At 38.2% G+C, this 23741-nt stretch overlaps 1 protein-coding gene across 1 annotated transcript in view; it reads right to left on the reverse strand.

Moving 5' to 3' along the window:
• The window catches only part of LOC103508071, an 85074-nt gene that overhangs the window by 35526 nt on the left and 25807 nt on the right, over window positions 1–23741 (reverse strand). Inside the window, exons 2-3 of the mRNA XM_026822781.1 lie at window positions 10246–10317; window positions 7261–7367 (exon numbers count right to left, since the gene is read on the reverse strand). Coding sequence (XP_026678582.1) covers window positions 7261–7367; window positions 10246–10317 — 179 coding nt within the window. The remainder of the gene's footprint in view (window positions 1–7260; window positions 7368–10245; window positions 10318–23741) is intronic.

Consider the following 23741-nt stretch of genomic DNA (forward strand, 5'->3'; position numbering starts at 1 on the left):
AAGACTTTGAGAAAACAAGAGGAAGAAGAAAAAGGGAAGGAAGGACAAGAAGGACAAGGAGCAGGAGAGAGCGAAAATAAGAACAAGAAGAGAAAAGAAAGCAAGGAGAGGAAGAGGACAAGGAGCAAGAGAGAGTGAAAGGGAAAGAGGACAAGTAGTAGGGGAGTAAAAAGGAGAACAAGAAGAGGAAAGAAGAGAAAAGAGGGAAGGAGACTCTAAGAAAACAGAACAAAGCACGGAAATGAGGAAGAGAAGAAGGAGGAGCAGGGAGAGACAAAGAACGTCTCGGTCGTCTTTGAGAAAAAGGAGAAAGAAATGAAATATGATCCGAAAAGAAGAATAAATAGGAGAAGGATGAGGAGGAGAAGGACTGACCAAATGGAAATACATAACATAACCATTAGGTCAGTCAGGTTTATTAAAGGTGGCCACTCACGCTTCGACTGATGTCTGTCAGACCGCCGCGTCGGAACATGTGTGATGGAAGCAGGGAAGCTTCCGACTCGACTTCAGTCTTCAGACCCTCTAATGGTCAGACTTCAGTCTTCAGACCCTCTAATGGTCAGACTTCAAAGTGAGGTTTTTTAAATTAAACTCTTGGATTGAGCAATCCGATTGGCAGAAAATTTTCAATTTTTAGCCCGTCCTTCCTTTATTATTACGCAGGGGAGTAAAAAGGAGAACAAGAAGAGAAAAGAGGGAAGGAGAGTCTAAGAAAACAGAACAAAGCACGGAAATGAGGAAGAGAAGGAGGAGGAGGAGCTGGGAGAGAAAAAAGACGTCTCGGTTGTCTTCGAGAAAAAGGAGAAAGAAATGAAATATGATCCGAAAAGAAGAATAAGTAGGAGAAGGATGAGGAGGAAAGGATTAAGAGGAGGAGAAGGACTGACCAAATGGAAATACATAACATAACCATAGGTCAGTCAGGTGGAAATACATAACATAACCATTAGGTCAGTCAGGTCTGACCTAATGGTTATGTTATACTTGACCTCAGGTGGCCACTCACGCTTCGACTGTCTGTCAGACCGCCGCGCCGCTTCCGACTCGACTTCGGTCTTCAGACCCTCTAATGGTCAGACCTCAAAGTGAGGTTTTTTAAGTTAAATAAAAAAATCTGGTGTGAACATCACACGACTTTCTATTACATTAAGTCGGACAGTTCTAAAAGTTTCACCATTCGATTCCGCGTATTTTTATTTTCCGTTCTAATGAAAGAATTCAATATGTGTGACGTCAGACTTTACGCAGTTGTTTTTTTCGTCCGTTAGGTAGCGCCACTATGCAAGCGCGCTAGAGGAGGAGCAGAAAGAACTGCTCAAAAACGTATGCGCACAAACACATTAATGCTTTGCCTGCGAGGGAGCTTTGCTCGGGACATTTGATGTGACGTTATCGCCTACGGGAGCGTATGCCGTGACGTCAAAGTTCACGATTTACCGGAATTTTTAAATCGATTTATCTCGGGATCCAGAAGTCGTAGAAGAAAAAGAACAATTTCGTTGGTCCTCATTTTTCCTGCTCTATGACTTTGAAATATCACCCAAGTAAGCGCAACTGATCTATTAAAGCTCTTTCGCCGCTTGAAATATCTCGTAGAATTCATGACCTTATAATCCATTTCAAATTGGGTTACAAGAGTGTTCTACGTACAACCTTGGTCCCTTTGACTGTAGACTGAAAAATATGCACTTTAGATTCACTAGATTGCTTCTCTGTGAAGTAGTACTAACAATAATGATAACCTACAGTCATAACTCATAACTAATAATGGTCCTAGTACAATTTACACACAATAATGATATTTACTAGTACACACACATACACAATGATAATAATATCTAGTGATAATAATGATAATAGCATACATAAAAGGAAGTGTATCCCATAATGTCTTGCATAATGTGCAAAGGACACACATGCGTTTAGTACGATGACATAAATGTGCTACATACTCCTCAAATAACATACACAATGTACATATCACACGTACTTTGTAAGGGGTGTTCCAAACTTCCAACCAGCCTAGTTAGCTTAGTTGGTAGTGCGTCTGCCTTGTAAGCGCTAGGTCGTGGGTTCGATTCCCGCCCGGGGCGGATTTTATCCCGGCTTTTGGACACGGTACTTTTAATAGTTGAGCCCCATAGCCTCCGGACTAAGAGTCATTATGTTGACATTATTTTGAGCGATTTTTGGACGTTTTTCGGACATTTGGGCTTCCTCCTCCTTCTCCTCCTCCTCCTCCGCCGACTACCCCCCCTCCCAAGCTTGTAGCAGCAGCAGCAGCAGAAGCAACAACAACAACGACACGCAATTCAACGAAATACATTGAAAGATTCATAGGGTAGGGATATAACACTCACAAACATTCACAATCAAGACCTCCCTGGTGAAATATTTTATAGGGCTCACAGTGAAAATCTTCCAGGAAGCAAGAAAGCTTCAAAAAATTGAATGGAAATATCCATCTCAGTCCGTTAGGTCAATTCTGACATCGCCATTATCCTCAAAGACAAATGGCTGGGTGTTGAGTGAAAGAGTTACCACAGTCACCTTGTACTACAGACAGAGGTGTAGTATGGTCGAGAATTATAGTAGGTACCTACTAGGTATTGAATTTGATAAATTCAACAATAACTCTGATAGGTATTACACAATCAGTACAATCACATAAATACATAGACAGGGTGGCCCAGAATGTATGCTTTCTAGATTTTTCTCAATGGAGGTCTAATTGTCCCGAAATGGTGGCAATTGGCAGTACCTATGTCAGCTGCCCGAACCCGAACCCGCGATCCTAACTACTGATGATTCCTGTAGGATGTAGGGGTAGGGGTCAGCCTAGTTAACTTGTAAGCACTGTGTCGCCGGGTCGGTTCCTGCCCGGTGAAGATTTTATCGCAAACAGATATAGGTAAAGTTCGTTCTCGGAACTGCTGACTCTAGATTCGTGGAGTAGCACAAATTTGGGACCCTTGGTTGATACACTTGAGCCTCTAAGCGGCTTTAGCTTTCGCCGAATGGCGATGGCAGAATAAAGAAAAGATGTCTTTTTGTATCTGCTATACACCGGGGTGATGGTCTCTAGCTCTAGCCATGTTAACCTTTTTTCTTGCTAACAAATGAATTTTCACCTACATGTACACAGAACCTTTTAATCTTTACATTTACAATGGATTGAGGAAGAATTGGTTCAATATCTCAAAATTTGAAAATGGATGCAAATATCCTAATATCGGTTTTTCGAGTTTTCTGTTCAAAATTAAGAAAGAAATCGGTGGAACACCCTTTTTTTATCTCCTACTTTTTGTGTCTGGAGTACTCCGGAGCTTCCTTCACGCTATAATCTCCATGATATTTCCTTACCTCATCCTTGTTGCTATGGTCCAATATGTCAAAAGTAACGGGGTCGCCAAGGAAGAACTGTTCTTAGAACATGGAGGGAGAGGTCAGCAAAGGTCACACTGTAATGAGGTGTTTATTATAATGGGTGATTGACGTTATTAGTGATGGTGCCAGATGATGGACATTGTTTGACCCCAGAGGTGATCGGCCTTTAAAAACGATTACGCTAATGGTTCAGTAACGGTAAAGGTGTGTCCAGACACAGTCGACGGGCGTCGATTCGATGTCGATCGACTATGTGTGGACACACCTTAAGATCGACCGGGCCATTTTATCAAGGACTGATTGGGCTTTCAGGGAAAATAAGTAATTTTCCTAGGGGAAATCCTACAGAAACAAAACCAAGCTAGTTCAATAAACCATCTCTTGAAATACAATTGCAATATTTACCCAAGTGAAAATTGAACAAACAAACCATTTTGACAGACGCTTGAATGCAATGTGGAACACTTCTCCAAATTTTCAACAAACAAACAAATTCTTCGCATGTCTAGTCTAAACAAAAGTGTTGATGTTGAATAACTGGATGTTGACAGAAATGTTGATGTAGAGTGTAGGCACACATAATTATTATAATGTAGAATTTGTAGAAGATTCAGGAACAACATGGATTGATGCAAAGATATTAGATAGAAATAGACATTTCTGATGTCCACAGTATAATGCACTCAAAGACTAAACATAGGAAAATAGATCCATAGTATCCATACCTGTCTACAATATTGTAGTCTACCTAATAACTATTGTAAACAAAAGCAACAATTGTTAGCATTGTTGCAAACTATTGAAAAGTCCAATACCCCCCTCAAGCAGTCTAAACAAGGCCTAGATTTTTTTGCTATCAGCAGAGGAAACAGAAGAAAATGACGCAGTTAAACAAGTTGGACGTTCAAGTACACAAAGTGCTTCTAGGACAGGGGTGATCAAACCAATAAGTACCCATAGGGTTCTTCAACTTGTGGTAGTGACTTCCCCACAGTAATATACTCCGTGGCCAGGTGACTATCACACTTGCAAAGGACGGACTTGGTAATGCTATGATATCCACAATCGTTGTGAGTATTGGATAGAAATAGACATTTCTGATGTCCACAGTATAATGCACTCAAAGACTAAACATAGGGAAATAGATCCATAGTATCCATACCTGTCTACAATATTGTAGTCTACCTAATACCTATTGTAAACAAAAGCAACAATTGTTAGCATTGTTGCAAACTACTGAAAGGTCCAATACCCCCCTCAAGCAGTCTAAACAAGGCCTAGATTTTTTGCTATCCAGCGGAGGAAACAGAAGAAAATGACGCAGTTAAACAAGTTGGACGTTCAAGTACACAAATTACTTCTAGAACAGGAGTGATCAAACCAATAAGTACCCCTTAGGGTTCTTCAACCTGTGGTAGTGTGTCCCCCACAGTAATATACTCCGGGGCCGGGTGAGTATCACACTTGCAAAGGACGGACTTGGTAATGCTATGATATCCACAATCGTTGTGAAAAGCTCTGCTTTACCACAAATAAATTCACAACAAAGACGAACTTGGGTGTGAAAAATCTTTGTTACAGAAAGAATTGTTCGAGAAATAAGAACGAAATGTAACTCAGTTCTAACTCTCTTGGTCTCAATACCGTACAGCCGTACACAATGTCTGTCGTGTTGTGCCACTCGCTTGCCAAGTGATAGTGTTAGCCTTGATTCTACCAGTCACCCCTCACACGAGACTTGGTGCAACACGACAGAGACTGAATGAAACACTATTCTGGGTTCCTCTTTCAACCAATCGCAATCTTTATAAGCTTTCATTGACCGGGAATATAAGTGATAGTAATGATCTACAATACCTACCTACAGATTGTATAGAAAAGTATTGTTTTTACTTTCCTTAATTTTTTTTTCTTCTTTGGTACATTCGAATTGCAATTCTCAGCTATCTCTTTCCCTCTCTCTACCTCTCACTCGACCTACTTCTCTCTCTCCCTCCCCCTATCAAACTCTCTCACAATGCAATTTCCAGATTTTCTTTTTATTATCATTATTATTATTTTGCCTCTAAATCATATCCTGTTTGTTGCCAGCCTAATAGTTAGCTTCGAAGTACACTAGCCTTGTAAGTGCAAGGTCGCGGGTTCGATTTCCTCCCGTGACGAACTTTATCGTAAACAGATAAGGGTGTAAGGGTCGTTTTCGGAACGACTTCCCTTCGATTTCGGGACGATAAGACCTCCTTTGTTACATCAGGTCCCTCTATCAAATCTCTACCTCTACCTACCTTGAAATAAAATTTGTGGGTAGGTGTTTCAATGTAGGAGGTACAGTCCTTGCACAAGTCGTTATATGGCAGACCATTACGTGGTCCAGACCGGTATTCTCCGAGCTTTTGAGGGGGGATGTTTAATAGTGGCTAACTCGCCATTGTGCGTTCCTGATTATGTGGCCAATCAGTTTCCAATTAATAAAGTCAGTCCAATAATTGATTTTTTTTTTTTTTTAAGAGGTTTGACAGAGGGAAATTGTAAAAATCTACAGTAAGGGAACTGTAACTGCTAAGGATTGTACAAATCTACAGTAAGGGAACTGTAACTGCTAAGGATTGTACAAATCTACAGTAAGGGAACTGTAACTGCTAAGGATTGTACAAATCTACAGTAAGGGAACTGTAACTGCCAAGGTCCTATTGTCCCGAAATTGAAGAGAGAAGGAAGACAGGATAGGAGAAAGCCAGCCGTTTCGAGAACGAACACTATCCCTCCAGGATAAAATCTACCCCGGGCGGTAATCGAACCCGCGGCCTAGCGCTTGCAAGGTAGACGCGGTACCAACCAAGCTAACTAGGCTGGCATAGAAACATTGGTGAAACACTTTTTTTTACACCTCAGTGTACGTAGGTAGGTATCTAAATATAGGTATGAGATTTAGGATGTTGAAAATTTCGTGTTGTGTTGAGAATAAGACGAGGGTTTTCTTTCATGTTTCTAAGTAGGTAGGTATGTATTTCCTATCCTGTTTAGAGTCTTGGGTGAAATAGGTAGGTCTAATAACCTCCCTCCACGATATGGTTCAGTATCATTATCACACCTTGGTCTATCAGACAGGAGGTTCGAGTTCGATTCGCGACGAGGTCAAAAAATTCGGGGTTTTGAAATTCGGAAAGGCTGGGTGAGGTTTAATGTGAGTAGGCGGTTAGCTTGTCATCGAATGGTGGGTAAAACCCTCGTAATCAAAAACCTTTACAACCTGCGTTGCATATTGCATACACATAATAGTTATACGGCGCCCATAAAAGTATTTCCCCCATGGTTTGCGATTCTTTATTGTTATGGTCTCTCTCTATCTCTCTATCATGTTCTTTCTCTCGATCTCTCTCGATGATCGATCTCTATCATGATTCTTTATTGGTTCAATAGTTGCAGCGGATCACTAAAGTTATTTAGAGTCTAGACGAGAAGACGAGTGATTCTCTTGGACACGTCAGGCTGCTGATGGTGGCTATTTCGACATGCACTCAGCCATTTGAGGAGGCTCATTACCTAGTAGTGCAGTGAGATCCACAAAAAAAAAGGTAGAGGATATTTTTTTTTTTTGTTTTCGGAACATAGATATACCTAGGTACCTACTTGCGCGTGTTACTTCTCATGTCAATCCTGTCCCCGATAAAGGTACCTACTTAAAAGTCAGTTAATCTTAAGCTATGTTCACAAATAGTCGACGGTCGACTGGAAGAAAAATTGTCTTTTGTATTTTTGTTCACATCAATCGGTGGCCTTTGACTATAATAAGACTTATTTGACTATAAGACTTAGTGCAAACAGCTTTACCTTCTTAAGGAGGAGAAAAAGACAATATTGGAATCTTACCTTTATGAAGTTTGTCGACTGATTCAAATCGTCCTTCTACTTTGGATCGGAGTGAGTCTAAATCAAACGGGGAAGCAAAACCGTGATCTACACTGCGACTCTTGTTCCTGAAATCAAAAACATAGATCAAATCAAATTAGATTATTGCGCGTGGTTGGTATTAGAACTCAAAACTCTCTTTCGTGTTATAGGTGAGTAATAATGTGAATTCGATTCCTGCCCGGGGGCGGATTTTATCCTGAACGGATAAGGTTTGTTCTCGGTACGGCTGGCAATTTCCTATTCCTCGGAATACCTACTTATTGGGTATGTACCTAAGTATTAACAACCTTTTTATTAATTTTTAACCGAGCTAGTTCCAAAGCATCCATAATCCTTCTATTCTTATCCAAAAGTTCTATGAAAGACATCTTCAATAATCTTCATAGCGTCCTAATATACCAAGCTAGGTACATACCTTTGGCAGTTTAGCTAATCCTTTTTCAGCCTTAGATAACATCGTACGTAATACTAAACATGCTAAATATCTTAGCTAAACAACTAAACATCCTAACCAGGGCCGTATTTATTGTGGGTAAGAAGGGCCGTATTTATTGTGGGTAGGTAAGTAGGGCCGTATTTAGTGGGAGCGGCCAAAGGGCCGCCCTTCCCCCTCGGGCTTTTTTTTTGCTCCTAAATGTAGTAATATACTATAAGTATTGGCCTATATTCCTATAATTTGAATCTCCCCCCCCCCATAGGCGGCTGTTTGGATTCTTCCCCCACCCCCCCCTCACCCCCGGCATACGGGCCTGCAGGGAAGTGACGACTTATTCAAACCGCATAGGACTGAGAGCAAAAAGCTCCATGCTTTCCGCTCCGCTCTGTTTTGAGCTTTAGATAGAAAAAAATAATAAATGACGTACGAAACTTCTGTACAGTTAAAATAGAAAGTAAAGAGAAGCAATGTTAAAAAGACGCAGAGTAAAAGACATCGTTGACGTTAAGGAAAGCAGAAGTGACGAGAAACCCCGACCGTCACAACCCCCGAGGTGATGCTAAGACGTTTAGACAGCAGAGACAATGACGACAGTAGAGATGAAAAAGAAGGAAGAGAACTGGGAAAACAGCTAGGAGAAGAAGAAATAGGAGGAGAAGTAGAAGAAGAAAGAACGCTGGAAAATCAGAGAAAAGGAGTACCTACCTAGAAGAAAAAAAAGAAGAAGAAAAGAGCAAGAAATCTGGAAAATAGCAAAAAGAAGAAGAAAAAGGAAGAAGAAAAGGAGAGACGAAGAAGAAAAAGAAAGAGAAGAAGAAGAAGAAGAAGCAAGAAAACTGGAAAAATAGCGAAAGACAGCTGGTGAAAATGTGAAGATCATGACAGTCGTGAAAAAGAAGCTAATATGATGTTTAGAAAGAACTGAAAATTCAGCGAAAAAAGAAGCAAAAAGACAGTCGCCATGTAGCTGGAAAAGATTGAAAAGTGAAAAAAAGATGATTAGGTATAACAGAGTAGCTGAAAATGATCTAAGAAAGCTGAAGGAGGAAGAAGAAGAAGAAGAAGAAGAAGAAGAAGACGACGAAAAAGAAGAAAGAACGCTGGAAAAGCAGAGAGAAGGAGTAGAAGAAAAAAAAAGAAAAGAGCAAGAAATCTGGAAAATAGCAAAAAGAAGAAGAAAAAGAAAAAGGAAGAAGAAAAAGAGAGACGAAGAAGAAGAAAAGGAAGAAGAAAAAGAAAGAGAAGAAGAAGATGCAAGAAAACTGGAAAAAATAGCGAAAGACAGCTGGAGAAAATGTGAAGATCATGACAGTCGTGAAAAAGAAGCTATGATGTTTAGAAAGAACTGAAAGTTCAACGAAAAAAGAAGCAAAAAGATAGTCGCCATGTAGCTGGAAAAGATTGAAAAGTGAAAAAAAGATGATTAGGTATAACAGAGTAGCTGAAAATGATCTAAGAAAGCTGAAAAAAAAAAATAAAAATAAAAATAGAACAGACAGCTTTAAGATAAAAAAAAGGAGGACCGCTATCGCTATAGAAAAAATGAAAGCAAGAAAAAACAAACAATAATAAATTAATGAGCAACAGAAAAACACAAAAGACAAGGGTTAGTAACACACAACACAGAGAGGATAAGGTAAAGGATCGAATCATCGAACCATAGAGGAAAATGGAAATAGGAAAAAAGAACATGAAAATATTGCTGGAAATCACCAAAAGAGAAGTAAGAAATACACAAAGACAAGAGAAGAAAATGAAGAAGAAGAAAGGACAAACAGATAAGTGAAAAACACAAATACAAGAAAAGATGAACAGAAAGACGTGAGAAGAAGAATAGACAAGACAAGAAAGGACAAATAGATAAGAGCAGAAAGACAAACAGACAAGAGAAGAAAAGGACAAACCCAAACGCCCAGAAGAGACAAATATATCGAAGACATACTCGAGATATATTTGAACCACAGAAAAGACATGGACAATATGGATGCCACAGACAATTGACAGAGACAAAACTTTTCTATTTACTCTCAAATTACTCTTTGCTACCGTACTGTAGGTACAACAAGATAAGAGAATCTTTCTCTCTCTCCCTCTTCTCTCTCTCTCTCCTCTCTCTCTCTCTCCCTCTTCTCTCTCTCTCTCCTTCTCTCTCTCTCTACCTATCTCTCTCTCCTCCTCTCCTTCTCTCTCTCTCCCTCTTCTCTCTCTCTCTCTCTCCTTCTCTCTCTCTACCTATCTCTCTCTCTCCTTCTCTCTCTCTCTCCCTCTCCTCTCTCTCTCTCCCTCTCTCTCCTTCTACCTATCTGATATACTTTGATCCCTTTCATGTACAGTATGTCCGAAAAGTAGCAGGTCTTTAAATGGAAAGGAAGTTTTAATGTAACACAAACTGGGTGTCAAGGCTGTATCACTTGTGGAGGAACACCAGTTGCGTCCGAAAATCCCAAATCATCCGATTTCCGTCCCAACCCAAGAAAAAGGTCATCCGAGTCACAGACAATTCTTACCGAAAGTATGGAATGTTATCATCATGTCTGGTACCATCGGATGATATACCCACTGTGGAGGCCCGACGAGTCCTGATGGGGAGAAAGAAAACAAAAACAAAACAAAATTATAGTAACGGAAATACTGAGAGTAACACTCGTATTTATGAACAAGATTGATCGTTCTTAGATCAGTCTCAAGTCAAAATTGACCAATCAAATGCCTTGAGACTATGCTTAGAATAGACAAGATAAGAAAGGACAAATAGATAAGAGCAGAAGGACAAACAGACAAGAGAAGAAAAGGACAAACCCAAACGCCCAGAAGAGACAAATATATCGACGACATACTCGAGATATATTTGAACCACAGAAAAGACATGGACAATCTGGATGCCACAGACAATTCTTACCGAAAGTATGGAATGTTATCATCATGTCTGGTACCATCGGATGATATACCCACTGTGGAGGCCCGGTAAATACATGCGTATCACCGGTACATTATGCCAGAGGTACAGAACTTGACCCTAGATAGATAGGTACTGCCCTACCTTATACCCAGGTAGGTATACAGGGTGTTTATAAAGTCCGGGGACCCCTGAATATTTTTCGAACGGCTAAAGATGAGAAGCTGAAATTTAGGGTACTGTTTTATCTTTTGACTAAATAAACACTCTGTATGTAAAGACTTTCGAAACACCGTGTATATAGGTATTTACCTACTTTTTACTTATTCCTTCCTTGTTCTATAAATCTATATTCTGCTAAAATCCCACTATTACCTCCTTTCTTCCTCCCTATTTCTCTCTCTCTCTCTCCATCCACATCCATCTCTACCTTTCTTTCCCTTTCTTATTCCCTAGATCTCTCTCTCTCTCTCTCTCTCTCTCTCTCTTTCTCTCTCTCTCTCTTTGTAAAGCTTAGGGAGAACTTGGGGAATATGTGTGTCATCCCCTTTTCAATTTCCTGTAGGTACCTCTGTACTTCGTATGTAAACATTATGTATGTACTTATTCTTAATTATGTAGAGCCCCCTCTAAGAAGTCCACGGTTATAGAGCAATCTCTCAAAGGGTCAAAGGCCCAACCAATACCCCCTTCCTTACTGAAACACGCACTTTGAATTTCGGTCAAATCAAAAGAAAATACCACAACGTTAAGTATTAGATGAAATGGTAGATACCGATACTGATGATTGTACTCACAGAAGCACTTTTCGAGCACAACACGCACAAAAACGTCTTCACAATGTCTCGGATTCAAAACAAAAACTTGAGCAAAAGATAAAAAGAAGATATCCAACTGGGGGAAGAACTCTACAAAAGATTCGGTAAAAATTCCAACTGCTTAAAAAGTCCCGAAAAACACCTTTGTTATACGCCACAGGCACACCAAAATGTCTACACACAACTTGTCTCTAAATCTAAAACCACTGATCAACGTTCAAAGAAGAGAAAAACATTTAACACAAATATAAATTTGTGTTATCCACAAATATTAAAAACAGCCCAGGAAATTGCCCCAATTACAGAAAAAAGTTCAGGATATGCACAGGAAAATTTATTTTGTCAAAAGAAGAGACAATAATATTGGAATTTTCTTTTTAGAACTTGAAAAAAAGTTTAACAAATGTCTTGTTATATAGATAACACAGCAAAAGTTTGTAAAAAATGTTGTAAGGTTACTGCCTATTTTGTTAAGAAATAAAGCGTACTTGATTATTTTGTACTTAATTGCAAAAGTTTACAAGATTTGTTAACAAAATCACCGTGATGTGTTTTTCCAATAGGAAATCCTATGTTTGAAGTTATGTGTTCTGGGAAAAGCACCAGCCTCTAGGTTATTTATTATGTATCTTTTTTAGCATTTGGAGAAAAATTCTTCTACATCTATTTTTTTACAACAATCAGCTGACTTCTCTTCCCCTCATTTCCTCCTCCCCCCTCCCATGGTTCTCCTACCCCTCTCCCTCTCCTCGCTTTCCCCTTTGCTATCCCTTCTTTCGGAGAAAATACGAACGAGGAGGGAGAAAATAACACTTTTCTTCGTATTTCATGCAGGAAAAGGGATTTTATTTGGGAGAGGGATTTTTCCCTCTGTTTGAGGAAATGGAAATACCTCTTCACTTTGGTGAAATAGAGAGCGGAATGAACTAGTGAGTGATTCAGTGTCAAACTCAGTTAGAAAACATTCTATGGTATGGAGACAAAACAAACAGATCTGGAGATCACATAAACTCAAAATCGTTGAGTTATGTAAAAGTCAGAAATCACTTCGTTCGTTCATAAATTGGAAAACTCAACAACCAAAGACAGAAAAATTGGAGATTAGATCCACAGAAATGGCAGGCCAGGTAGCTTGGAAGGTAGCAAGTCTGCCTTGTAGGAGCTGCCGCTTTCGGCTTTACCTAGGTCGATATTTTGATTCCCGCCGGGGCGAACATGATCTTTAAACAGATAAGAATTAAGGTTCGTTCTCGGAACGGCCAGATTTCTCCTATTCTGACCTCCTTTAGATTTCGGGACGATAAGACCTCCGTTGTACAATTCCCTCTATCTATCAAACGTCAAGGGAAAAAAAATCCCTCGTTTCTTCCAAAAACATTATTTTCTCCTTTTTCCCCATCTCATTGAAAATTTCCCCTCTATATTACCCCCAGGGGACTTTGGGAGGGGGAGAGGAGAGAGATATTTTTTTCTTTCCCTCATCCGTGTCAGGGAAAGACCTCGATTTTTTCAGGCCAAGGACACACTGCCTGGACTAACATCGAAAGCTGAGCCGAGCCTCCTTATACTTTCAATGTTGATTCCAATCCAAATCCATTTGTTCTTCTAATAAATATTGGTAAGGTAATTATAATTACCTATTCGGTAATTATAATTACAAGCTCAACCCATCCTTTAAGGCTGTTTGCCCCTACACCTAAGTCTCAAACTGGGCTTTTCCTGTATGAGAATTGAGAACCTATGGCATAAATATTTGTCACAAATGCCGTTACTTGATCAATACAGTACGTAGAATTTTTTGACGGGACCGAAAAAGAAGAAGAAAAAGAAGGAAGACCTTAAATGACATTTTTGGTTTGCCAACACTCACACTTAACTTATACTTTTTATAGGACTTAAAGTTGGCACATACCTTATTGTTTGGTATTGGACATTTGTTTGGTATTGGACGACCTTAAAATATGTCTAATTTTATTAATGGCTTTCTTCGGACTAAATTACGTCGCTGCTGGGATTCGAACCGTCAAAATCTCAAAATCGTTGAGTTATGTAAAAGTCAGAAAACACTTCGTTCGTTCATAAATTGGAAAACTCAACAACCAAAGACAGAAAAATTGGAGATTAGATCCACAGAAATGGCAGGCCAGGTAGCTGATGGACACACAAGGGGTTAAAGGGATTTCAGGTTCAAATCAAATTCAAAGCGGACCTTGAATGGGCTAATACCTATGGGCGGTTGATATTGGATCTTTTTTTTAGGGTTGAACCAAATGGAGAGGCGTGAATGTATTGGTTGCCACTTGAGCTAAATTTAAATTTATTTTTACGGGAGCCATATTGAATTTATTATTTGATTTTTACACGAAAAATTATTGACTGTTCTGCTCGAAAATTTATGTTCCTTGCTTCTTAGATTTCGCATGCATAAAATTGGTTTTGTTGATATTTGATCTTGATCCAACATCACAGAAGTTTTCTCTCTCCATTTTAAACCCTCCAAACACCTAGTTGGTAGGTTTTGTTATTCCAATTGCTCATATCAGACAATTATTGTGATTAGAAGTGAGTAGGTTAAGCATAGGTACAAGAACTCAGTAGGTATGTAGACATTCAGTGTTATTACTAGCAATAACAAAATAACAGTAATAGGTAGCAATATTAGATAAATATAAATAATTGATAAAATTGATAAGTACTCGCGTTTTTTACTCCCCCCCTAGGGACCAAAATGTTCGATGTCCGATAATTCTTCGTGATAAAAGGCAACAGGGGAACTAAAGTTACCCCACACGGTAATCATGCACTATAATTATAATTACAATTGTAGTTCTATAAATGTAATTGTAAATATTGTAATCGCTATAAAGTGTAAATGTTTAATGTTGTTTGAGACCAGGCCAGGGTCGTCAAAAGGCCTCACACGGGGGGGGGGGAGGGGTCGCGAATTCTCGCGAGTTCGTGATATTTTTTTTTTTCGGCCAGTTTCAGGACACTTTTCAGATTTTTCACAATTCAGATTTTCAGATTTTTCTCTCGGACATTCTTAATTCATCGGAACATTTTATTATTTTCGGACATTTTTTTGTGTATTTCATACAGTTATTATAAAAACCTACATATTATATTATTACTATTTTTGCAATACTACTACGGATTTTTTATTTCATTTCGCCTTTTTTACACCTAACTGTGGGGAAATTCTATTCTCTCTTCGCAAATACGCTTCCACTGACACATTCACTCCATTTCCCCACAGTAGGGAGGAATTCACCAGGGCTTGATACTTCTAAGGGGGCCCAAAAACGAAACTCCTAAAAATACAAGCCGGTCATTTTATGCTTGGAAGCGGAAACTGGGCCCTGGTCACTGAAAAACTGCACACTTCCCGCTTTTTAATCCACGCCCAGAAAATACTCACGTACATTTGCTGCACGAGGTGTGAAAAGTGGGAAGTTGTTCTTGGAACAGGTCACTGGACCGGAAATTTTTCTTGACGACCGACCCTGCTACCTACCTATGTAGGTATATATAAATAGTGTACTACTCTAACCAACGCGATGCAACGGTCGTCTATGATAATTTTATTATTTTTATTGAAATCATAAATTTAAATTAATAAAAACTGCTTCTAATACTCGGAAAAAAGTCATGGCCATTTGAGGATGGAAGGAAAATTTATGTCATGGACAGCACTGTAGAAGTGCAGGTAGGTACCTTTAGTGAGGAGATGAAAAAATCAAACTAGAAGCAATGGAACTACTAGGACTCGAGTGGTCTGTGTCGTAGCATGCCCATCCCGTAGTATGTCCCTCATCAGATGAGCGAGAAGAGACACAATACGAGTACATCTCATTTAGGTGCTGGATCAATAAGAGAACACCAGAAAGTACCTAACCTGTCGAAATATTTGCAATCGAAATACGAGTACAAATTATTTTGTCGCTGGTTGTGTCATCTGTCTTCCCATCTCTCTCTTCTAATAACTCGGAACCTTCTGAATGGCAAGCAGTCTCGTTACTACTGGGCTAACGGTGCCGTCAAACTTCACGAAGGGAAGGTGAAGGTGAGTACCCTAAAATGCCGAAATCGAGACTCATTAACTTCACCACTGCCGGGTATCGAACCCATAACTTCGGGCATAAAAGTCTAACATGTTCTATGGAGTTGAAGAGAAACAGACGGACACACCCACTATCAATCTATTGGACAGTAGTGATTTATAATAATAGGAGACACCTTATCTGTTATCAGTAGAACACAACCGAACCGACCGTAAATTTGATCGAAATATTGGTTTTTGGTTTGATCGAAACTAAATAACCAAACATCATCAAACTTGTCTTCGGATTAAGGATACTAAATACAGAAATACATAGGTAGGGTGTCTAGTCGTACCTTGGCCCCCGTTGTACCTTGGTCCCCTGGACTTTTCTGGTAACTGGCGCCACATAAGATTTAAAAATCCATTGTTCATAATATGGTTTAACCTTCCAATGTCAATCACTATGACCAAGAACATGTGAACATTAAAATCAACCGATATGTAGATAGGATAGCTAAAAGGTAGATATTTAGCTAATGAATATTAAGTATAGCTAAAAGTTTAGCTAATGAATATTAAGTATAGCTAAAAGTTTAGCTAATGAATATTAAGTATATTGGATTGCGGCGCCACGACGAGTTACATTACGGAAAGGTTAGTTAACCAGTTAGGTCTTCGGACAGATGCGGGTAAAAATATTAACGTCTATACTTTCGGTGAGTGTATGCCAAAGTCAATGAAAGTTCATGGTACCAAAGTTTCGTTGGTTGATAAGTACAAACGTACATGGGATTTGGAACTTTCGGTAACGCCAACGGTGGTAGGTAATAATAAATCAGGGGCATACGACATCTGTATAGCTAAAAGTTTAGCTAATGAATATTAAGTATAGCTAAAAGTTTAGCTAATGAATATTATCTAAGTATAGCTAAAAGTTGAACATTCATTAGAATTTCGGTTTGATATTATGTTAATTTCGTTGTCCATGTGTAGGTAATACGTTCGATAAACGGAGCTACAGCAATAATTTCTTGTGGTCTCTCTACATAACTAGATCTATGCACTTACTATAGTTAGGTACAAATATCTAAATCTACACAGGTACCTAGGTAGATATAGGTATTTCGATCAAATCAGGAAAGTATTAAGAACTAAAGTAGGTAACTATTATTATAGTTAGTCTAGTTACACTAACTGATTCAGTAAACTTTTTAGAAATCACTCAGACAACGGGGCGTTTGCGTTTACGACACCCTCAAAGGTCTGCTTTGAACCATTTTTACAGCTTTTTCAAGTTTTACATGGTATGTGACTTCTCTATTGTTTGTTTGCTGTTGTTTATAAGTGTATAGGTAGGTAAGTATTGCTTTATTTAGTGTTAGATTGTCGGCTTAGATTGCTTAGAACAAGACGCCACATTATGCTGTAACAGTTTAATGGTGTACCTACCTATACCTCTTTATTGAAATTGAAATACCAAGTCAGTTAAGGAGGAGATTCATGTGTGGGAAAAATTAGTCGGATAAACCGTTCGAAAAACTAGAAAAAAAATGCAAATACCTACTTATTAAAATAATTATTTAGATAAGAATCATCACAAATTAAAATGAAAATTAAAAAGACAATTTATTGATATTCGACATTCAACGAAATTCAGAAGATGGGAATCTGAGTATTCTCGAAAGCTCACCAAATTTTCTTCGTTAAATCAGTTAAATGTCGAATCTCAACTGTCTATTTAGAGGAAAAATATTGGAGTTAAAACTTAGATCTCACTTCGTTCCTTTAGCTATTTTAGGATTTAGTATGTTTACCTGTTCTTCGTTTCATTATTATCCATCAATATTTCTACTATACCTACGTATAACAGGAGAGGATAAGTTTTTATTTCTGCTTCCTCTACTCTTCTGTTTATGAGAACTTTGACGAAACTTTTAATACTCTGCCATAGCCTTTAATACAACAACTTCCAAACTTTACTCTATACCTACCTTGTTTTCTTCCTTCTCTCTCTCTCTCTCTCTCTCTCTCTCTCTCTCATTTCTCCCTCCGGCTCATTTTGATTATCTTCTCCTTTTCACCCCCTTTGTCTCCCTCTCCGTTCGCCTTATCATCTTTCTCTCTCTCTCCTTTCTCTTTCTATTCACCTCTCTTTCTTCCTTTCTCTCTTCCAATCTTCTATCTCAACTTTCTGTCCCCCTCTCGCTGTTCCTCATTTTCTCTCTCTCACTCTCCCGGCTCAGTCTCCATACTTATTCTCCTTTTCTCCTCTCTCTCTCTCTCTCTCTCTCTCTCTCTTTTATTTACCTCTCTTTCTTCCTTCTTCTCCTTTCTCAACTTTCTCTCTCCTCCTCCTCTCTCTCTCTCTCTCTCTCTCCCCCTGGAAAGTTTCTATTGTTTCTCATTTTTCTCCAAGTTTGGCAGTGAGTTTATCAAACTGTTTGCCGCAGCTATTATTTTACTCTTTACTGTTATCAATAGAAAGTTAGAAAGACTTTCACAAATACCTGATGTATACCTTCACTAAACCCCAACACCTATCACCCTTACTGACCTTCACTGATAAACTTTCACCCTACTACCTACCGACCTTAACTTGATGGAATGTTCTTTGCTTTTCTTTTAACTATTAGGTATTTTTTGTGCATAAGTGGAAAGAGAGATAAATGGAAAACAAGTTACATAAACAGAGGTTAGATATAGATATAGATAGGTGGTTACCAACCTACAGAGGTATATTTACCTAAATATTATTTGTATATGTTAATATGAGTGCAAATATGGTTTCTTTCGTTCCTTAAAAAGCTGAACTCTCTATCTTTTACCCCTCTCCCTACGCCTTTCTCTGTCTCTCTCTCTCTCTCTCTCTCGCTCGCTCTTTCTCTCGCTCTCTCTCTCTTTATTCCTCGTTTCCTTTCTCTGCCTCGCTGTCTCCCTCCCTCTCTTTTCTTCACTCATGCATTATTAACATGTTCAATAGACCATGAGCAATCTAAAAATCTATATTTATAGTTCATACTCATAGATTCTATGTTCATGTACGTACCTAAAACGGTGATGTTCACATTGTGATGCCGATGTCATTGATGTAATTATCAATCATGGTCAGTTATACAAGGTAAATTGAGATGCAGAGTTGATCGGCGCGGCGCTACTCGATACAACATTTTGCTCTTTCGAACAAAATCTGGGAGAGTTATTGACTTTCTGGGGGTGTCAAGGTGTCATGCATGGTCAGTTATACAAGGTAAATTGAGATGCAGAGTTGGTCGTCACGGCACTATTTGATACAACATTTTGCTCTTTCGAACAAAATCTGGGAGAGTTATTGACTTTCTGGGGGTGTCATGGGGTAGCATGAACTTTCGCAATCAACTTTTTAGGCGTTACAGAGTTAGGATTAGGTTACAAGCTAGAAAAAAGAGTAAATTTCCAACGAAAGATCACGTGAAAGATCGCTACACGAAATGATCTTGAGGGAAAGACAATCCTGCAAGTATACAGGACTACAGGACAGCAACACAACCTCGTCGAGATATTGTAGATTAAAATGTACCAAATTTAATCTCTTAATTAAGTATATGATTTTGGAGTCAAATCACAATCGATGCAGTCTGTACACTTGTATTAGCACATTTGGTATATTTTATTTCCTGCTGTTTCATCAGCATAATTTGATATCATAAAGAGTTTGATATCGTACAGAGTTCGATCGGCGCAACTCGTTATTGCCTCATAGAACCACGTGGTGCATTGAGCATACTGGAATACCTTGAATGTACCAGAGGGAACACCCACACCATAGGCGAAGTTCATAGCCCAAGATGGACTGCAGACCAGAGTAGTGATGGGCCGAGTGAATGATTTTACTCGAGTGGACTCGAGTTTGACTTCACTCGAGTCCACTCGATTATTATTTTGTTCAACTCGAGTGGAAAAAAAAACTATTCATTGGGTTCTCTGACCCGAGTTCACTCGCGCACTCGCCACATATTACTGCAACATACAGTTTCTATTCGAGTACAAATCTATTCGTCATCGTCAGAAAAACTATTCGTTTGAACGAGTTGAATGATTCACTACCCCCCTCTCCCCTCTTGCCTCTTACTAGATGATGATGCAAGAAATGTCTGTGTATATACATATATGTAAGTAAGTACTGTTTAGCTTTCGTGTAAGTTAGATAATTGATATTAGATATCGATAGGCGTGTATTTATCTATGGGTGAAAGTTTACGGGTCAAAATAGAAAAATACTGAGACGCCATAAAAAAAAGAATACTTAGAAAAGAAGAAGAAGAAGAAGAAGAAGAAGAAGAAGAAGAAGAAGAAGAAGAAGAAGAAGAAGAAACAGAAGCCGAAAAAATCTGACCCATTGTAACAACTGGACCATCTAATAACCATTTAACTAACGATTAAGCAGGGACAAACCATCTAATAACCATTAACCAGGAACATGGGTAAGAATCTTAACGAGCATCTGATGTATTGTAGGTAATGTACCTATGTAGGTACAAGCAAAGTTTAGTACCTACATAGAAAGCACACCTCCCTCCCTACCTACCTACCTACAGAATAGGTACAGACCTCCTTACCTACCTTCACAGTAGTACAGACCTCCCATTAAATAAACATGGGTACAGCGGTAAAGTTAAAACTAAGGTAAATATTAATAGCAACGTATAATATTATGTAAAACAGAGAACAAGGTTCATGTAAATGAAGAGGAAGAAAAAGGAGGGGAAAGAAGAAGGAGGAGGAGAAGAAGAAGGAGAAGAAGGAAAAGAAGAAAAAGAAGAAGAAGAAAAAAAGATAATGAGAAAGAGTTGGAAGAAAAGGAGAAGAGGAGGAAAAGAAGGATGATGAGTACAGAAGATGGAAGAAGAGAACGAGGAATAGAAAAGAGGGTAGAAAGAAGAAGAAGAAGAAGAAGAAGAAGAAGAAGAAGAAGAAGAAGAAGAAGAAGAAGAAGAAGATAATAAGAAAGAATAAGGAGGAGGAAGAAGAAGAAGAAGAAGAAGAAGAAGAAGAAGAAGAAGAAGAAAAAAAAATAGAAAGATGAAAAAAAAAAAGAAGATTTCTTTCCGTGGCCAATTTCGGTGTCCAGATTCTGTGGAAGTCGTATTCGTGATTTTCACTATCAGTTTTAATCTTAAGAATTGCATTTTCCAATAGTGGTCGAAGATTGTGCTCGATCCAAGGTTGAAATTATTAGAGCGTGAATGTGATAAATGAAATAATGAATGCCCACATAGTTTCGTGCAAGTTCAAGTAATTCCAAGTCGATTTGTCCATTCAATGTTATAGATATATTGGTTTGGAATCTTGGACTCATTTTATGTAAAAGAAATCTGAGATTCCCGAAATTAACTTTGTTTTTCCAGAAATTTCAAATATTTTGAGAGCAGATAGGCACATTTTGAAGATTTTCAGAGCAGAATCAAAGATTTTAGAAAACTGTTGAATATCAATACTATCAACGAACATTTTGGTAATTCAGGAGATTTTATTGCTTTGATAAAACGATCCATCCCTATTCCGAGAACTATGTACCTATATTTTCGTATTTTGCTAACCTACCTTAACCTAATCTCAACCAACACCCATAAAACCTAACCTCTAACTATATAGTTATATCCTTATAGCTATTGGTTTACGAGGTTTACGTGCTGTTAGTAACGTCATCGTCATTGGCAAAGTTCATAACTTTAGTCAGATACAACTAATCTAGTTTTCTTTGTGGACAACATTTTTTTCTGGCCATAAATTTCAATTGTTGTTTGTTTTTTTTACTTTGTTGTCGGCCAGTGGTTTTGTTCCAACCGGTTTTCTCCAAGTGAGTTTTGTGTTGGCATCAATATGAGCAGCTGTGAGGAATATGAGTACAACTTCATGTACTTCATGTGAGTATAAACTACTGATTACTACTGGGACACCCGTTTTGCTCCGTTTCTTTCTCCTGAGGTCCTTTTAACTAAATTGTTCTCTTTCTTTTTCTTAAACTTTTTTGTCTTCTTTTGTCCTCCACTTTCTTCATCTTCTCCTCGTTTTTCTTTTTCTTCTTCTACTTCATCTTTGCTTGCTCGTACAGTATGAAAGAGTCCCTTTATCCGAACTCTCTTGGAAACAGGCTCGCATTGGGTTCCCAAACAGAGTCCAAAATCTAAAGAGAAATTTTCCTTTATGTGTTCCATATTTTTGACAAATTTCATCAAATTGAGACAAACCCTTCGAGTGTTAAAATCTAAAGAGAAATTTTCCTTTATGTGTTCCATATTTTTGACAAATTTCATCAAATTGAGACAAACCCTTCGAGTGTTTTAATGAAACAAACGAACTACTCCCACATATAAAATCTTCGATCTAAAAGTTAGAGTACGAATATAGGTGCCTACTTTATTATTTGTTTGTTCAACAACAATAAATTAGACGGATTAGACTATTTCTAAATCCAAGACCAGTATTCAGCTCCAGCATCAATAGCTACTAATCTAAAGAGAAATTTTCCTTTATGTGTTCCATATTTTTGACAAATTTCATCAAATTGGGACAGACCCTTCGAGTGTTAGGTATAGTGAAACAAACGAACTACTACCACATATAAAATCTTCGATCTAAAATTTAGAGTACGAATATAGGTGCCTACTTTGTTATTTGTTTGTTCAACAACAATAAATTAGACGGATTAGACTATTTCTAAATCCAAGACCAGTATTCAGCTCCAGCATCAATAGCTACTATTCTGCCATTCTCTCCTATTACATATCAAATTACCAGAGCAGCACATTTTATTCTGAGCACAGTACCACGCTCCGTTTCTACATTCACTTCTATTCTTAGATCTTCTGGGACCACATTCCTGGCAAGGTCGTTCACTGACTCTAAGCTTTAGCATGGTATCAGCTTCCAAGCTTAGGAACACTGTGTATCGGGCTTTATAGCTTTGGAGTGTTTAACAAAGAGATTGTAAGCATGTGAGTTGTAGTAATTATTGAGGTTTGCTGTTTTATCAAGTTGTTTTTTTCGTGTTTTCTACAATACATAATGTGGCAGGTTTTAAAGACCAAAGTAAAGCAATGTTGGAATTTTAATTAGGAGTAGGTAACGGCGCGGCGGTGACATTTCAAAACGGAACAAAAAACCGAATCGATAGCTTTGGCACAAACATTGCTTGAAAAACAACATGAGGGTCCTCGAATTCTCAGAATGATGACTACACAGAGAAAACACGAGAAATGGCGACGATATTCAATAGACAATACAAATATCCTCGTAAACGGATCAAACAACTGAAGAAAACATAAAAAGGAACTTATAAGAAAATAATCGAGAAGAAAAAATATGCATAATGTCCTTTAGAAATCAAAAGAATAATACCTATTGCCTACCCAACTGAAAATGGTTACGATAATCCAGCTAGCAATCGTACTAAGTCTAAATCAATAGATAATACAGGAAATAAAAGGATCAAAAAGACATGGAAAGGAACTTAGTAGAAACTAATCGGAAGATATTATGGATCCCACTCTAATCCCTGATAATGATAGAACAGTAGAACTGCATTATATTCTCAAACAAATTGCCTAACATGTCAAATCAAAACAGAACAAAACCGAAAATACCAACAAGTAAACTTCTAGAATGACGTTAATCTTTGTCAAAGACCAAACCTAATAAAAGCCTGGAATTCTAAAAATACGAAGGAGGAATCTGAGCAAACCTCAATAATTACCTACTACATACTTACAACCTCTTCGTTAAAGAACTAAACCTATAAGAAAGCCTGAAAACACGAAAAAACAACTTGATAAAACAGCAAACCTCAATAATTACTACAACTCACATGCTTACAGTCTCTTTGTTAAACACTCCAAAGCTATAAAGCCCGATACACAGTGTTCCTAAGCTTGGAAGTTGATACCATGCTAAAGCTTAGAGTCAGTGAACGACCTTGCCAGGAATGTGGTCCTAGAAGATCTAAGAATAGAAGTGAATGTAGAAACGGAGCGTGGTACTGCGCTCAGAATAAAATGTGCTGCTCTGGTAATTTGATATGTAATTGGAGAGAATGGCAGAATAGTAGCTATTGATGCTGGAGCTGAATACTGGTCTTGGATTTAGAAATAGTCTAATCCGTCTAATTTATTGTTGGTGAACAAACAAATAACAAAGTAGACACCTATATTCGTACTCTAAATTTTAGATCGAAGATTTTATATGTGGTAGTAGTTCGTTTGTTTCACTATA

Source organism: Diaphorina citri, unplaced genomic scaffold (assembly GCF_000475195.1).
Source record: "Diaphorina citri unplaced genomic scaffold, Diaci psyllid genome assembly version 1.1 scaffold364, whole genome shotgun sequence".
Classification (NCBI taxonomy): Eukaryota; Metazoa; Arthropoda; class Insecta; order Hemiptera; family Psyllidae; genus Diaphorina; species Diaphorina citri.